Genomic DNA, 17,963 nt, shown 5'->3' with positions numbered 1-17,963 from the left:
TGTGGAAAAACTGTCTGACGCCTGCAAGTTAAGAGAGCTGTCCCAAGAAAAAAAAGTCACTCGCTCAAGTTTCAGACCCATAACAGGAATTTTGAGCAGACAAAAGATCACTGCCACATCTCTCTCCTGCTCCCTCTTTCTCTCTCAACCACACCATGATTTATTACCTGAAAAGACAAGAGAACTAATTAGTGGAGTAATTAATTAATATAAATTTGCATATTTGCATTTGCAATTAGTGCAGTCAACTGATTAGTCTGAGATGGGGAGTTTGACTCATCAGATGCTAGTGTGTGTGTGTGTGTGTGTGTGTGTGTGTGTGTGTGTGTGTGTGTGTGTGTGTGTGTGTGTGTGTGTGTGTGCTGGACCAGAACGCTCACCACACCAGCTGAGGCATTTTGGGGGGAAGGCAGTGATGAAGGGATTGATTTTTTTATGTGTGTCCGTGTGTGTGTGTGTGTGTGTGTGTGTGTGTGTGTGTGTGTGTGTGTGTGTGTGTGTGTTCATTTTCATGCTTTCACACACTATACTCGGATTTTGCGCGTGCACACATGTGACACTTTTGGTGTGGTGCCGCTCAACTCCTGTCGCGCGCACATTAGGGTTAAATGTATGCACAGGAGCCACCGTTGCACGCACTGTCATTGCAGCGTTACCTTTGCCATCATACGTGTCTCCTCATCCTCTGAACTCACAGCAAAGGTGCAATCAGCGGCTACTGCAATCAAAGCGGCGGAGCGCGAGCTGCCAGGCCCATATTGCTGATCGATGTGTTGTAATGTCCAATAGAGAGAGATTGATAAGTCGCTTTAATTGATTCTCCTTGCAACAAGGTCATTCGCAGGCATACGTTTGTGTGTGCGCGTATGTGTGTGTTCCACATAACTGAGAAGTGCATATACCCATATCCAGTGCCAGCTGTGCCCCAGTGTGGATTTGGCAGCGTGCCACCGGGCCTTTTCCATGGGGTGTGCTTAATGTCTAGAGGTACCGAGGCTACCAGCGCTATGCATGAGCCCCTCTGGTGTACCCAAAACATCCTGCTGAATCCAGGCTGCGCTCGGGAATTTGTTCACCTCATCATCTACAAGTAGAGTGGAATGCAATTTTTCTGTGCAATTTAAATCCCCTCTCAAAATAACGGCTTTCTTAAATTGTGGCTGTCGGTCATTTCATTTAAAAGAGGTAATTCATTGAATACAAATATGAAAATGACAATGCAATATGGATAAGCAAAATAAATAAAGCTATCTATCTATCTACACATAGGCTAAACATGCATGCACACACACTGCATGTAATCCCACCTTTCTCACCTGTTGAGAACGCCTGAAAAGTCCGCCGTGACTCCTTTCATTCCCAGACAAAAGACATTAATTTATCTTTCTCACACGGGGAGAGGCAGATATTAGTTGTTATCCTTCTCCGGTCTGTGTTTTTGACGGTAAACGCGGGCCTCCCGGTGCCCATTACTGGAGCTGCCAGATGATCGGTACGGAATGGAGGTCCCTGGGGACACCAAACACGTGGTCTAGGCTGCCACAAGACGTCAGCGGCAGATGGCATGGGTACCCGCGGTTGGCATGAGTGTCATTCCTCAAAGAGAGAGGGAAGGGAGAGAGAGAGAGAAGGGAGAGAGAAAGGAAGAGCGGGATAGAGCGAAAAGGGCTCCTTGCGCTGGGTTTGGTTATTTATACAGTTTGGTTTGCAGGAGAAGAGATTGTGGCGCTGGCTGAGTGGAGATATTTGGGAACATGCATGCCGCACGCTGAACACAGGTTAGTATGATTACTATTATCGTTAGTATTGGGCTTGTATGGCTTATGCATTGGTATCTGACTCTTAGTATACTGGTTTTACACTGCATGGGTTTGGGGTTTAATTCCCCTTTGCAATGTATGGAGGTTAGCAGGCTGCTGTAAGGATAAAACAGTCGCCAAATACCATGTTTACATATAGGCTTAATAGATTTTTCTTTTCCACGCTGAAGATTTTCGGTTATAAATATAATAATTATTTGCCTTTCTTTATGACACCAAACAAAAAGAAAATGATGCCTTTGAAAAGGTAGCAGGCTGTGACATTGGCCTTACTTGCCAATTAGTTCATCTCGGCGTTTCCTTTCCTCTTGGGAGGATCCATTCACAAGGTAATTAACTGACAACCTTCAAAAGACGTCAGCCGTCTACTCTGCCTTCATTGTTTATTTCTTTGCCTTTACCTTTACAGGAAATATGTTGACACTGCCATTTGAAGAGCCACATATGATGTGTGAGCCACGGTTCGGTGCGAATTACCCCCGCGACAGCCTACCTGAGAACCTGGAGCAGGAGCACAGACAGCACAACCTGGAGGAGATGTCCGGCTCAGACATGAGGGAGGCCGAGGACGACAACTCCGACAGGGAAGAGGATGAGAGAGAGGACGACCAGGATGAGAACGGTCTTCCCAAAAAGCGAGGGCCCCGGAAAAAGAAAGCGTGCAGCCAGGGGAAGACGGACAGGGTCAAAATGCGGCGCCAGGAAGCCAACGCCCGCGAACGCAGCCGGATGCACGGCTTGAACGCAGCGCTGGAGAGCTTGCGCAAGGTTGTTCCGTGCTACTCCAAAACTCAAAAACTGTCCAAGATTGAGACGCTCAGACTGGCTAAAAATTACATCTGGGCCTTGTCCGAGACGCTGAGCGCAGGGAAGAGACCGGACCTGCTCGCCTTCGTGCAGACCTTGTGCAAAGGATTATCCCAGCCTACTACCAACTTGGTGGCCGGCTGTTTGCAGCTCAACGCGAGAAATTTCCTCACAGACCACAATGGAGAGGTCATGTTCTCTGGCAGGTCGCCCTACGACGCCATGTACTCGTATCCCGGCTCCGACATGAACACGCCCCCAGGCCACAGCGGCAGCCCCTTGGACAGCAGCTCAAAGCCGTTCCGGCACTATAGCTACGGCGGCGCGTATGAACCGTACTACGAGAACGCGTCCTCCGAGAGCGGAAGCCCGCACTTCGACGGCCAGCTGAGCCCTCCGATGAACTTTAACGGGATTTTCTCCCTAAAGCACGACGATCCGTCCGACTATGGCAAGAGCAGCCACTATGGCATGCGCTACTGCAGTGCGCCGGGACGCACGGCTCTTGCGCACAACTCCATGTACCGAATGTCCTCAGAGGCCCGTTTCCCCTACGACCTGCACCTTCGCAGCCAGTCCTTCCAAGCACAGGGGGAAATTAACGGCTCTTTCCATAATTAATCAATTAACTGGACGAAGTTCAAGTTTGAAAAATGATGCAATCTCCCCTGCAGGTGTCGAGAACGGGACGAAATGGACTCCAGGACACATTAATGCACTGCATAAATGTCCAGCTTAACAAATCATTAAGTTCCATATGCACTCTGATTTACTTCGAAAAGAGGGAGAGAGAAAAAAGCTGCCAATAGGTTGAGATGATTTCACCTACTCCCAGCACAGTTTCTCTTGCCTTTAGTTTTGTGTCAGTATACTGGAAAAATGCAGGATTAGAAAGATGACGAAAATCAAAATGAGGACACTCGATTCAAGGAAACACTTGAAACAAGTTGTCTGGCATAGGAAACAAGTGAAATGATCTAAACCGATGGCACATTTTCTCATTTGGTTTAAGAAATTTATAAAGTTCGATATAATTGAGATGTTTTATTTTGGCAGTGCATTAAAACCACACCAACCACAGAATGTATTTCGTTTGAGATGCAGGTATTGCGCAATTTATTTAGCATTTCGTTTATTTACCTGGTATCTTTTTTGAGGTATTTAAATTTGTTTATTAACGTCAGTAGGCTACGGTAGAAGCTGATCATGGTGTGAGATGGATGAGGCTGATTCAGTGGACAGTTTATTTGTTTAGTGATTATTTAATTAGGCCTACAGTAATCAGTGAAGATGATAATATTTCCATGCCAAGCTAAAGCCAGCCAGCTGAATTGTTAGGGAAGAGGAATCTAAAGACGTTTCAGTTTATCAGGGAACTTCACTGATTTGCATTTGTTCAGACATGATTGGGCTTTCAGTCTGTTAGCAATAAAGGTAAATTGAGCTATGCAAAGCAGCCCAATGCAATCTTTGCTTAGAAAATAATATATATCTATCCCCCCCTCAGAGGGCGTTTATACGTCAGTCTCATAGCATAAATCTAATTAAAATGATAACCATTACACGAAATTAATTAAAAGATTATTTTTTCCTCTAGCCATTTTGGAGGCATGCATGTGTTTAGGAGACCTGGTGATGATGTCATCTGATTTGATCCTAAAATACAGGAAGTTGTGGACTGTTGTGGAAGTAAAAATAGATAATGAATAAGTAAATAAATGAATGAATAAATAAAAAAAATCAGCGTGAAAACAAAATGCATTTAAATAGTGTGGTAATGAGGTGAATGTAAATTATTATTGTATTTATTTAAGCTTATTTATTACAAGTCCGTAAATTTGGATGTGGATAATATATTACAAAAAAAAGAATGAACTAATGTAAATTGAACAGTGTTACCTTTTATGTAAAATTCCATTGCATTTGAACTTTGTTTATGTTGCATTGTTGTATATTTCGCTCCAGCTCGTGTGGGTATTTGACTTGACTGTGAAACACTGGATGGAAAATCACTTGGACCGAGGAGAACAGCCTATTTTGAGATAACATGAATCCGAACAATTATGCCTTAAATATTAAAGAGTTGACGAACACCAATTATGCAACGACGTGAAAGTTTTGGATCGTTTGATGTGTCCATGAACTTTTTACAGAAAACCCTTCATTGCTCCTGGTGAGGAGGCTCCTCAGCAGGCAGCTGTGATGCACTTCATGTATTTCTGCACATTATCGGTGACTGTACCCATAACTTCTGTTGGTTTTGTAACTTGACCTCAATTATGAACAATTATTGAAATCAACTTCTCTTTCTTCTTTTTTCTGTTCAGTTATTGATCACACACACACACACACACACACACACACACACACACACACAATTTTCTGAAAACTCGTTATGGATCGAAATAATCGTGAAGTAATGTGTTTTATGGTAGTGATGTTTTGTGATGTGTTTGTCGCAATAAAAGAGGCTATGAGAGGCTTTTAGCTTTCTGTGAAATGACAGACAGTAGGAAGCCATTAAAGAAATTCTTAGTTGTTGGTAAAGTAAATCAAACAAAACGCTCCGGGCTTATAACGTTTTTTTTTTTTTTTTTAAACTTCCTTCGAATGCTTTCGAAATAACTAACTTGTGAAGCTTGTGATGAGCTATCAGGCAATAAAGGCGTTACTGAAGGTATAAGATCACAGGTTTTATGAAAATTGTAACGGAATATTTGTGCATGCGGAGCTAAATAGATATTATAACCTGTAAAACAGAATCTCATCTAATTAATTCAAAAGAAAATAGTTGGACAAAAAACTTCCAGTGGCCTAAAACTTAATCTGCTTTATTCTGATGATTTTTACACCCATGAAAACTTTTTAATTCATTATTTGTGAGGATTTGTAGGGAGCAAGCGGCGAAAAAAATGAAAACTGATAAATCATCCGCTGGTGTTCACACAATAAACTTTAGAAATGCTTTATTCGAAAGAGGCCTGTCGGTATAAATATAATTCAGTTAAGCTGATCAGATGGCTGACTGGTGACCAAAATGCCCATGAGGAGTTTGGATGTCAGCCAGAGAAGACAGGCTGCCCACCCCACTCATCCCAGTGTACGGAGAGGAGTGCAGCCGGTCGTCAGAATACAGGCCTCGACATGTTCTGTTGTAAATATCGTTTTGTAGAGAGATTATGTGTGCTCAGTCCTTAAAAATTAAATAAAATCACAGGAAAAAACGCAGCGCACAGGCTGACACTGAATGCGTTCTCTCATTCAAACCGTAAGGAATCGGATTTATTAGACGAACTATACTTAACTAGATATCAAATGAGAGATAAACCGTCGCTGTCGGTCTACCTATTTTTATTTACGATTTTTTCCAGGTGAAATATTTATGACATAAATTCATAGTAGCAGCATTAAACGAAGATATGGCCTTTTGAAGGGGTCAGGAATTAATTGAATTATATTTGTGGTTGCTTGCCCCGTGATAATCACCGACTGGAGGTCAAAGTTGAGCCTCTCCACCAGTGCGTGTGGCATGCTCCTGTGGTTTTCAACAAACAAACAGAACAACAAATTCAGATTTGTCCTGGTTTTTCAGAGATGCTGAATTACTAAGAACTCGAAAATACACGCCAGGCTTGAATATTTTGGACTCAGTATCTGACCTCATGAAGAGAGGGAAATTTGTTTATTAAATAGCAAACTTGGATGCAATTAAAAGCCAAGTAGGAAGTGTGTTGCTGAGCACAGGGGCATCAGATTTTATGATCAGACCCAAAACTCCACCACCAATCACATCTCCCTGCCTCTATCTCTGTTTCTCTGTTTCTCTCTTTCACTTTTTCCTGTTCAGGCTCATTTTTGTTGCATCAAGTCCCACATTTTTACCATTGAAATGCCTTGAATGTACCACACAGCTTTCGGGGTGTATGCTGATGTTGACCTCTGTGCATCATTTATTATTTCTGGGACCCCAGCAGTTCACAGCCTATGGTGGATGGTGAATTTTGTGAGTTTGCTTTGAAATGATGTGATGGCACCAAAAGCCATGTTATGCACCTTTGTAATGTCTCTAAATGATACTTAAAATGGTGAAAAGAGCTTGGAAAATGTTTGGCTTGTCAGCTGGCACAGGGACAATTTGTGGTTCATGCCAGTTTTATTTTATTTGGTAAAAGTGAAAAAGATCATGAGAAAGGCTGTAATCAAAAACTGCTGCTTGTACGCTGTTTTTTATATATGTGAAAGATATGAGGAAAAAACATAGATATTATAATACATATTATTACTATTATTAGTATTAGTATTATTACTATAGTATTATTACTATAAGATTTCAACAAGACAGACATATATGAGGTCAAAGCTGAAATTTATATTTCCAACAATAACAAACACATGTATTGAAGTAGACTTAGGACAGTAAAAAATAAGACACGAATCTTGATTTTTCTTTTTTTTCTTTTCTTTTTTTTTTTCTTTTGGCATGCATAAGGCCCTCTTAGGCCATCTGCAGGCTAGCATTTATTGCTGTTGCAGAAGTTGTAGTTCAGTGTAGTTCACTGCAGCCAGTTGGTAGCCACATGACACTTATTCAGTAACAACTGTTTACTTGGGTCTGCGTGGAGAGGAGAACACTTTATTCTTCATTTTCAGGATTTTTTCCAGTGAAGTTCAACAAATGAGAAAAAAATCTTTTCATATTTAACCAAACCAGTACGAAATGGACAGGAAACAATGTGTAGAAAATGATTTAAGTGTAATAATAATCCAAATTCATATCATTATCAGATGTGTTGCATGGAAACTCGACAGGGGAACAAATAAGAAAAGGTGCATTTGGTCACAGTTTAAACACACACAACTAAAACAGTAAAACCAATAGGAGCAATCAGAGAAAACAAAAGCCATGATAGCTCCCACAGGGAAAATGATCCATGTTTCCATAAAGTGATATAGTAATGATTACACAACACAAAATATCAAACTGTACATTATCTCTGAGGCGTATTATTGCATCACTTTCTGGGTAAAGTTGACTTTTTTGTTGGGTTTATTGTTCTCTGTGGATGCTGCTGCAAGGAACATTTGATAAAACGTTTTAGAGATTGCTTCATGTTGATGTGGATCATCACAGAATTGTCACCATGCAGATTATGAGAAATTTCTTTCTAGCAGTGAGGAAAAGCAAGATAGCTGGGTGATTGAGTAATTCTGCTGGATGTAGAAGTTAGCCTGGATCGGAGCCTTGTCAAAATGGTTAAAATGTACAGAGGAGAGGTGTGTGGAGGTTAAAGAGAGAGAGAGAAGGGTTATGTTTCAGCCTCCATTCCCTCACTCACCCTTGTTTGTCACATTAATCTCTACATCCTCTGTTTCATGAGGAGGATCACATCGGGGGGGTCTTTGGAGCTCTAAAAGCAACCCCTTTAGCCACCCTGCCACCACACACACACACACACACACACACACACATACACACTCCAACCCTCATTTGTCCCATTCACTAACATCCTCATCTTGTCAGTCTTGTTACTGCTTTTTGTGCCAAGCTGGGTGGTGTGTGTGTGTATGTGTGCAAGTGTGTGTGTGTGTGTGTGTGTGTGTGTGTGTGTTTGTTGGGAGCAGAAGGGGTTCAGATCCCTCTAGGGGAGTTGCAGGGAAGGGGGCTGGGGTAGCGGGGACTGCGGGGTATCTGTGTGGCGATGAGCTGCAGTTTAGCACGGGGTCAAATGTGTACAAGTACCCCTACATTCATGCAGCTCATTAGGCCTGAAGGAGAGAGAGAAAGAGAAAGACAGAGAGAGAGAGAGAGAGAGAGAGAGAGAGAGAGAGAGGCAGAGCGAGCATATGGCTCAACTCTGTGTGGGAAGTGATGGACAAGAATGAGCGATATATGGTGTGGAGGAGGTATAGAGGGACGCTTTTGCAATCATAGACGTGGCACCATAATTAGTGAAAAAGATGCACTGCGTTTCTATAGCGATGAGTTATAGGGGGAGACTGGAAATGATCAGCACCAAGAGTTGAGGAAAGTTCCATACACTTTCTCATAGCTGAATGAACCACTACACCAATCAGAAATATATGTATGTATATATATTTTTAAAAAAAAATAAACACAAATGAATATTTATATTATACGCAATATAGTGATAATTTATTGTAGTCTTTGAGCATTTCTGCTATGTTGGAAATCTAAAACATCGGTCTTGAAAAATTAAAATAATGTTCTCGGCCGTGTCGGCAAGCATCCCCAAATTTTGTGCCATTCCCAAGCCCCAGATGGTGTGGGATGGGAAACGTTCCCCCATTAAATTCCTAATAATCATTTCTCCTGCGGAATGGGGGTGCGGGGTGGGTGAGGTGAGGGGGGAGAGGAGGGGTGCAAGTGTGTGTGGGTTGGTGTGTTGGTGTGTGTGTGTGTGTGTGTGTGTGTGCTGGGAAGTGAGGAGTGTGGTGGGGTGAGGGGGACGAGGGGAGTAGAGGGATTTAGTGTTTTAATTAGACAGATTTAAGGAGCTGAACCCCCCTTCAGTATGTGTGTGGGTGTGTGTGCATGTGCGTGTGTGTGTGTGTGTGTGTGTGTCTCTGTGGAGGGGGGGCGCATGCATGCAGCAGATTCATCTGTGGGTGCACGCTTGTATTTCTGTAAAAGTGTGCCTCTGTGAAAAAAAGCCCATACAAGCCTGTGTGCGTGCGTGCGTGTGTGTGTGTGAATGTGTGTGAGCTGCAGGTCACGGCGGGGCTGATGCCGCAGTGGAGGAGGCCTGACACCCCAGTACTATGGGCCAGGATCTCATTAAAGTGTCAGATTGGTGGATCAGTCTCTCTGGCAGCCGGCCCAGCCTCTCACAGGAAGTGCGCTCTCTCTATCTCTGAACTTGGCACCGAAAGGTTAGAGAGGGAGGGAGGCATTAATTATAATATTTGGTCAGATTGGATAAATATTGGTGAAGGATTGCGTTTTAAGAGCGGCCTTTATCCGTTTGGGGATATTGGGAAGAGACTGAGTCAGGAATAGCAATGCTGATCAAAATGGAGAGAGTTTTACACCACACAAACCAGCTCCTCTGCCCTATTTTTTATTTATTTAATTTTTTTTTTTTTTTTTCATTGGTGCAGATATGCTAAGTACGTGACGGGAGCATCTGTCACTACATCACCTTTGTGCTTTGTGCTCTTTGTCTAAGGGGTACTCTGACTGGATGTGTGTATGTGCACATGTGTGTGTGGGTACAATGAGCGGGAATACGGTGGTTTTTAAGAGCAGGTGGGGAAGCGCACAGGGGTGTGATACTTTGACACCCCAGCAACACCCTATTTCAGGGCAGACAGCGAGGGAGGCGGGTGTTACTGGGTGCTGGAGATCCTGATTCCCTCGACTATGACTCTGAGCATCTGGTAGTCACAACTCGTGCGTGGGCGGGTGTAGACTTATATGATAGATAGATCGTTGGATAGATAGATAGATAGATAAGGATACTCTATGCTATTATGATAAATATGTGAAAACTAAATATTTGCCCCATCCTGTGTTTTTTGTTTTTTTTGTTTTGTTTTTTTTTACAGTTTTTACAGTTTTAATATAATGCATCTAATTTGATATTTTCTTTGTTACTAAGACACTTCATCCCATTGTAATTGTAGAGTGCGTATGTGCACATATCTGGCATAGATACAGTGTGTTTCACTATCTTTCTGTGCCCCAAAGAGAATAATGTTTTACCACCATTATCCACAGCCCCATTTGGAAATGAGGAATAGCCAACATTAAACATGTAAGAACAAGTAGGAACTTTCTCGGCTCATCTAGACTAATTATATAGTGCTTTGTGAGGAGTCATTAGGTACATAATTAACTATCTATTAGTATGGAGAAAGAATCCATTCATAATATCTATACCAAAAGGACTTACTGCTCTTTCTTAAGTCCAGGTATTGTTTCCTAATCATTTCTCATTATGATTAATAAGGATCTTCATCAACCATCAAATAGTATCTGCATAGATACACAGATTCAGATGCAGACATCATAGTAGTCTCGCCTATTATGCTACACAGTGTATACAACAAAGATGCACTATTGCTCCTCACCAAAGAGGTTTGTAAAATTAAAATGTAACTGGCAAACTTAATAAAACAGCAACAAAGAACACTGCACATAAGCAAAATCCACTTAAATGCTCATGTGTTTGAATACACATTTAGTTGTCACTGAAAAAAATGCAGGTAGTGGTGGATGTTACCTCACTTGGGGATGGATGCACCATGGGAGGTTTGTGTGGAACCTACCTTTGCACTCAGCGTCCCAACTGGTCGGGAGACTCATGTAATCAACGTGTGATCTCTCTGCTATAGAATATCTTTGCTTCTCCTTTTAGTATTCTAGACCATTCTGCGCCATCACCAATCTGTCCCATACTGCCTTTCAACCATTTCCTGTGGGACCCATGCTGTGTTCTCAGGGCCTCCCTCTCTCTCGCTCTCTCTTTCTCACTCTCACTCACTCTCTGTCTCTCTCTCTCTCTCATACACACACACGCACACACACACACACACACACTGTGGTGATTGCAGAGGGAAGTGAGCTGTCTGCGGAGGGCTAGATTCTTGGTGCCGGTCCAAAAATGTGTCACTCGGGACACGCATGGCCTGCTGGAGGCAGGAATTCTGTCGCTAATGGGCCCCGCAGCCGTCGGCACCACCTGGGGATATGGGAGATGGGATGGATGGGGGAGGACGGAGGGAGGGAGAGGAGAGGGGTGTGTGCAGCACAATGCGTTGGTAACAAACAGGAGGCTGTATCGTGCGTCTGTCTAGTTGTATATCAATCTATCTGTGTATCTATCTATGTATCTATGTGTCTATCTATCTATCAATCTATCTATCTATCTCCTCAATTTATCCATATCAAAACACTTTGATAATCACTGAGCTGTGAAACACACCTTAAACATGTTTTTTGTTTCATCTGCGGCAATGAAAAGAAGAGTTTCCAAATTCTATTAGACATAAACCAAGTTGTTCACATTCAATATGTTCTTTGAACTTGTGGAATTAATGTATTTAGAATGAAAAGTCAACATTTTTCCCTGCCATGAAAGGCAGCTTATAAAAAATGTGAAGGCATAAACAGGCAGGGCAGGTGTTGACGATGCAAATGAAACGGATGACAGATGGTGAGCCTCGCGATCGCTCACTGTGCAGATAATGGATGGAGGTAATCAAATTCCTCTGAGGCTTTGGGACTTTCTTCAGAACTTTCCCATCAATTGCGGCATCAAACGGTACCGTAGTCAAATGCAGCCCCCTGCCGCATGAGAAGGAATACAAAGAAGTTGTAAGATTTTCTGTTCTGGTAAGACTTAAGCGTGCACTGCGGCTAAAGTGGAAGAGACTCGTGCCTGTTATTTGTGACTGAAGAGCGATCCAGTGCTCATGGTGATAAAGGTTACCAGATAGCTATTAGTCTCATCTCTCCATGGCAAACCTAGATATCGTTTTATCTGTGTACATCTTTGTGACAGAACAGGCGTGTGTGTGTGCGTCAGCGGCTTAGCCAAGGGTCACAGGACTGTTTTTAACAATAATGAGCTGCAGCCAGTATAGGAAAGCAACAATCGCAGCAGCAGGCCTACAAAGAAAGTCCACAGGGGAGAGTCTGGTGTTTACATCCATACAAACCCTCTTTTCATGTTCTATGATCAACTTTCGTTCACTGGAAGCCATACAGCTTTCAGAGATTTATTCACTTGAGCTCGAGCTATGTTGTTTACTTCAAAGGTGATCATGAAAAGGAGCATAGTGCATCTCATCCATGTTTTTTTTATGTTTTTACTGGAGGTAAACAGGCACCCGCTCTGTAAAGTCTCCCAGCACTGCAGTGACAGGCGTTTGATTTTCACAGGGCCCGGTTTGAAGGTCAGTTTAATGGTCCAAAACATTTGTGTTTTGTGTTCGTCTTGCTTCAACGGCAGCTTCAAAACAAACAGGGTCAGACAACACAGTAATAAAGAGATTTTTACCCGATGAGTGTAACATGTACTAAGGCTGTATGTCACATAGAGTGAATTCCATTTTTATTCAGGGACAATTTCTATTCATTACGATCTATCTCGCTGCTGTCTGTTGAACCTCAGCAATGCATGCAAGGAGTCTTTAATTTGCAAAGTGGGTTACACCACGTTTAGTATAGAAGGTAAACAGAATAGCTGTCAGAAATGACTTGAAATGTCAACTCTCTCTTGCAAAAGCATTTTCCTGTCACACCACCCAAGAGCAACACATTACTGCAACAATTCTCTTTCACACTTCCAGCTATGATAGCAGCTTCAAGTGTCACACATATGTCTGCATAAAAAGCGTAGGAGAAAGTATCACAGAGGCAAAGGGAAGAAAGTATGAGGAATATCACAAGTTTCATGTGTAAGGTGATGGTTTTTTTTTTTTTTTTCAAGTGCCTGGTGTTTTTTTTTTTTTTAATCTCGAACCAATGTGATAATTGCTCTTGCAAAATCTCAGGGCAGTGTACCATATTGGATATGGGAAAGGTGTAAATGCATTTGTCCACTTTCCTTCTTGTGTTGGTAGGAAAACGTTACCGGTGCAGCAGTTCTATGACAGGCTAGGGAAGTAGCCTGCTGGGATACGTTTGTTTCTGACAGCATCTGAAGCCACTTAAATGGCAGGAAAAAATTCATGATGAGAATGAGAAACATATTGTTAGAGCATAGAGAAATATCCTGCACAAGCTTCCAGAAAATAAGTTTTCCTATTGTTCGCTGCCCAACCAGATCGAGGGCACACACAGCCAAGTGAGTCTAATCAACTTTTCTGAAGTCATCTGGATAATCTCTCTCTCGGTTACCTTAGCTTGTATGAAATTCCCAATTAACTATATCTCGGCAAAATCACAAAACGACGCCATGTGAAATTTCTTAATGAATTCCTTTGTCTTTGGCTGGCACAGATGAGGCATGAGAATGGCACATGTACGGTGAGCGTATTAGTTAGGCGAGCCCATGTGATGGTGCCCGTTCACGGCTGACGGAGCGTTGGTATCCTCGGGCATGGCTGCCAAGCTGCCAGTCTGTGCCGTCACACCTTGCTGCCTTTAAAGATTGCCCTGCAGAGATGGGGAGGGGGTATGGAGGGCCTCACGTTTTTAACAACGCACAGTCTGGCAACCCAGGAGGGTTTACGACTCAGGATCAGTGCCAAGAACTGCCCACCAGAGAGAAGGATGTGAGAGGGGGGAGGAGGATGCAAGGAGATATGGGCGTAGAGTACACACACATACACACACATGCACACACGCACGCACGCGCACACACACACACACACACACACACACACACACACACACACACACACAGGGAGTCAGGCCTCTATCAGTCACATTCATGGAAGGTGTGTGTGTGCTTGGAAGGAGAGGCAGCTGGGGCCAATCGCAGGGTGTATATCCAGCATACCAGCATGTCAAATCAATTCACCAAGCTTTCCCTGCGACATGTTACGGGTAAGGAGGAAGTGTGCACACATATGTACCCTTAGCATCACACATATACACACAGATACACACATGCACACACTTTGCCTTTTCTCAGTAATCCACACAAATGGCAGTGGATGGCAGAATGTAAATGAGCTGGTTATTACACAGCAACGTTCATCAAGCTGAGCTGGAAAGACTTCAATGGCCCTGATGAATATGCATGCAAATTTGTTAATTAAGTTAATTATTCTGCTGAAAATTCATTTGTCTTCCCAAGGACATCTCTGCAATGATTTTAACATGTTTCCACCATTAGTCATGCACCGTGCTATTGAAAATCACTTCAGTTCACCTTTTGGAAAGTTGCGGCCAAAAAGCGGGATTGAAGACTCTAAAATGGGGAGAAGGAGGGAAGAGGCAGGTAGAGGACGACGTGTCAGTGGCGTTGAATGCGGTCCGAGGTAGACGGCAGCTGGTGCAGCCTGAGGATAGGGAAGAGGAAGCCAAATGCGTGGTCTGTAGGACATTAGCTCTATGGATAGAGCATGGTACACTCACTGCCAGGTCTGGAGGCTCACTTCTCACTGGGACCATCCATGCTGAGAATGTTTGCATTCATACAACTGTGAGCACTTTGGACAAAAACATCCACCTAATTACCTACTATGTTATGTTATGTTATGTTATGCTATGCTATGTTATGTTATGTTATGTTATGTTATGTTATTTCATCCAGTCTTACCCTATCTTAGCTTGCTTTTTCATCTCATCCCATCTCATCTCATTTCATTTCAACTCATTTTATTTCATCTCATGTAAATTAATCTAATCTCATCTCATCCTATCTCATCTTATCTTATTTCATCTCTTCCCATCTCATTTAATTCTATCTTATCTTATCTTATCTCATCTTATCTTATCTTATCTTATCTCCAATTAGCTTGACTTGTTTTATTTGGCTTAACTTATCGCTTCACTTATATCTTATCACATTTCATATAATCTTATTGCATCTCATCTTATGTTATTTCATCTTGTCTTATTTCGTCTTATCTTATCTTATTCCATCTCATCTCACGGTATGTTATTTCATCACATTTCACTGTATCTCTATTAATTTCATCTTATCTTAGTTTATCTCATTTTATGTTATCTTATGTCCAATTGCCTTCACTTGTCTTGACTTATCACTTCAGTTACAGTTAAGTCTTGTTTAAACCAATCTAACCTCGTCTTATTTCATCTAACCTTAAGTTATTTCATTTCATTTCATCTCATCTTATCTTAACTCCAGTTACTTTGACTTGTTTTGTCTTAACTTATCACTTCAGGAATAGTTTTATCTTATCACATTTCATCTCATCTCATCTTATTTCATCTCATCTAATTTAATCTCATCTCATCCTATCTCATGTTATCTTACTGCATCTCTTCTCAACTCATCTTATCTTATGTTACATTTTCTTATCTTATCTCCAGTGACCTTGACTTCTCTTCTCTTGTCTTGGCTTATCACCTCAGTTATCGTATCTTTTAATATTTCATACAATCTTATTTCATCTTATCTTATCTTATCTCATCTTATCTTATTTCATCACACCCCATCTTATCTCATTTAATCTCATCCCATCTTGTTTTATTTTCACCTTATCCTGTTATCTTTTATCTCACATCATCTAATCTCATCATATCCCATCTTATCTTTTAAGTCATCTCATTTTATGTCATCTTATTTTTCTCTTGTCTTGGCTCATCAGTTCAGTTATTGTTATATTTTATCTTATTTCATCTATTTCATCTCATCTCATGTTATCCCATCTTATCTTATGTCATCTTATCTTATCTTATCTTATCTCTAACTTGCCTTGTCTTAATCTATTGCTTAAGTTATATTAGAAAAAAATTAAGATAAAAATGAAAACTTTATTCACAGCAGTAAGTTGGAAGGCAAATGTTCACACCCCTCCACCAGCTGTGCCACACTACTACTTGTTCTGGTTGTGTCTCTTTTATGTATCCTTTCATTGTGGGTAAACTCATGCTTTTCACTTTTTGCGCATGGAACATGTATTTGCATTTTAAAACATTGTGCTCATTTCACATAATTTAAGGAGATCAGGCCGGTTCTGTCCCTGTTAGTTTGTTTGTCTGTTGGGAGGATCTCTCAAAATTTCCATGAAATTTGGAAGACAGATAGGACTCAGTAAATTAGTTTTGGTGGTGATCATCAGGGTCTAGAACTGCCACCATTATGTAATTATTTCTTTTGATCCATAACTGTGAAAATACGTTAACTAACTTTACTATGTTTTGAGGGTAAGTAAATTAGTTTGGCTGAAATTTTAATCATAAGAACAGTGTATGATTTAGAACAGAGAAATTCAGTGTTTGTGAAGGTTTGTGCCTTCTAATGTCATGTCATGCTTGGTTAGGTTAAGTTTTGCGTTACATTTACAAGGTGCCAGAATGCTCATTATCATCTGGGTCCATTGGCCACCAGTGCAGCAATGAAGAACCAATAGACACATTGCAGTAGCTAGCTGAAAAGCTGAAAAGTGATGAGACAAAACAGGACAGCTGGGGGAAAATATATCAAGGAAACATCAGGATACACTGTTTGATACATTAAATGCCTACCTTTATATGAGGCAAGCATATGCAGTAGGTGTAATCTGAAGAGCCAGATGTTTGATTTGTTAATTAAGTCTCCATGGTGGCTAGTCACTGTGTTTCCATATCTTCTAGCAGCAGGTAACAACAGGAAGATGACCCTGAAATGCAGTTGATGAGATCTGATGGTCCGCAAACATCTATACAGTTGTGGTTTGCAGAGGCAGGCAGCTTTGTAACCAGAATTAAGTGTCTGAAAAGTCCCCCCCAAAAAAGTTGTTTATTCAAAAACAGAAACTTTCAAAGATATTCAAAGCAGTTTCAAACAGTACAGATCTTCTATATGAGGACATAATCAGTTTTTTTCTCAGTCTGTATGTGCCTGTGCCTGTGTCTCAATTTGTGTAGCTGACTTGGAAGGCAACATATATGCATCCATCTGGTTTAGTCAATGAAGTGGGCCAGTTACACAGAAACAGGCAGAATAATTCCAATACGCCTGTCCCCTCTAGTGGTGAAATGTGGCATTGCAGAGGGAAAATAAATATGCATACATATTATGAAATATGGGTTATCCTTGTAAAATTAAATTCCACACCCCAAAACATGTTATGCTTCTGGACTGATGATTTAGCTAAGCAAGGATTTGTGTGTTTATGCATGTGTGACTCTGTATGTTGAACAGTGCTTCTAATTCTACCTTTGATTTCACATCTTATTCCCATGACAAATTTGATCAGGATGAGCGGCATTACTCAAATGTCATACATGCCAATGTATGTCATGTGTGGATTAAGCTGTCTATGTTTTTATACTAAAACAGTTGTTTGGTAATGATATAGATGACACACTTAATCGATTTGCACGCATTTCCCTGACAGTCCAGATTAACAAGTAGTGAGACTTTATTAGCAATATGCACAAAGTACACACATTTACACATTTGCAAGACATCAATTAAATTCACATATGGTTGGAGTAATTATCATTACAGATAATTGGAATTAAAGAAACCCATCATTGTGAAAAAGGAGGGAGAATTGCCCTGGAGAAGAGAAGAGCAGGGAGTGAATGTTAGGGCCAGGGAGGGCTAGTAGCAGAGACTACATAAGAAAACAACAACAGCTGTTTAGCTTGTGGCGAAAAGCAGGATCGAACAACAACATCATTTGTTAAGAAAATTATGAAACCTGTGAAAAGAGGTTGTCTTGACTTAAAGTAACGGAAAGCCTTGG

The 17,963-nt window shown here is 41.4% G+C and overlaps 1 protein-coding gene across 1 annotated transcript; it reads left to right on the top strand.

Moving 5' to 3' along the window:
* Window positions 1-1,485: 1,485 nt before the first annotated feature.
* On the top strand, window positions 1,486-3,248 carry neurod6b (neuronal differentiation 6b). Its single transcript, XM_030074872.1, is given in 3 exon segments — window positions 1,486-1,684; window positions 1,687-1,759; window positions 2,228-3,248. Coding segments are annotated over 3 exon segments (1,293 nt in total).
* The last annotated feature ends 14,715 nt before the right edge of the window (window positions 3,249-17,963 follow it).

This window comes from Myripristis murdjan, chromosome 17 (assembly GCF_902150065.1).
Source record: "Myripristis murdjan chromosome 17, fMyrMur1.1, whole genome shotgun sequence".
Classification (NCBI taxonomy): Eukaryota; Metazoa; Chordata; class Actinopteri; order Holocentriformes; family Holocentridae; genus Myripristis; species Myripristis murdjan.
The sequence above is the reverse complement of the archived record's forward strand: the minus strand, read 5'-3'. Positions and strand labels throughout refer to the sequence as shown.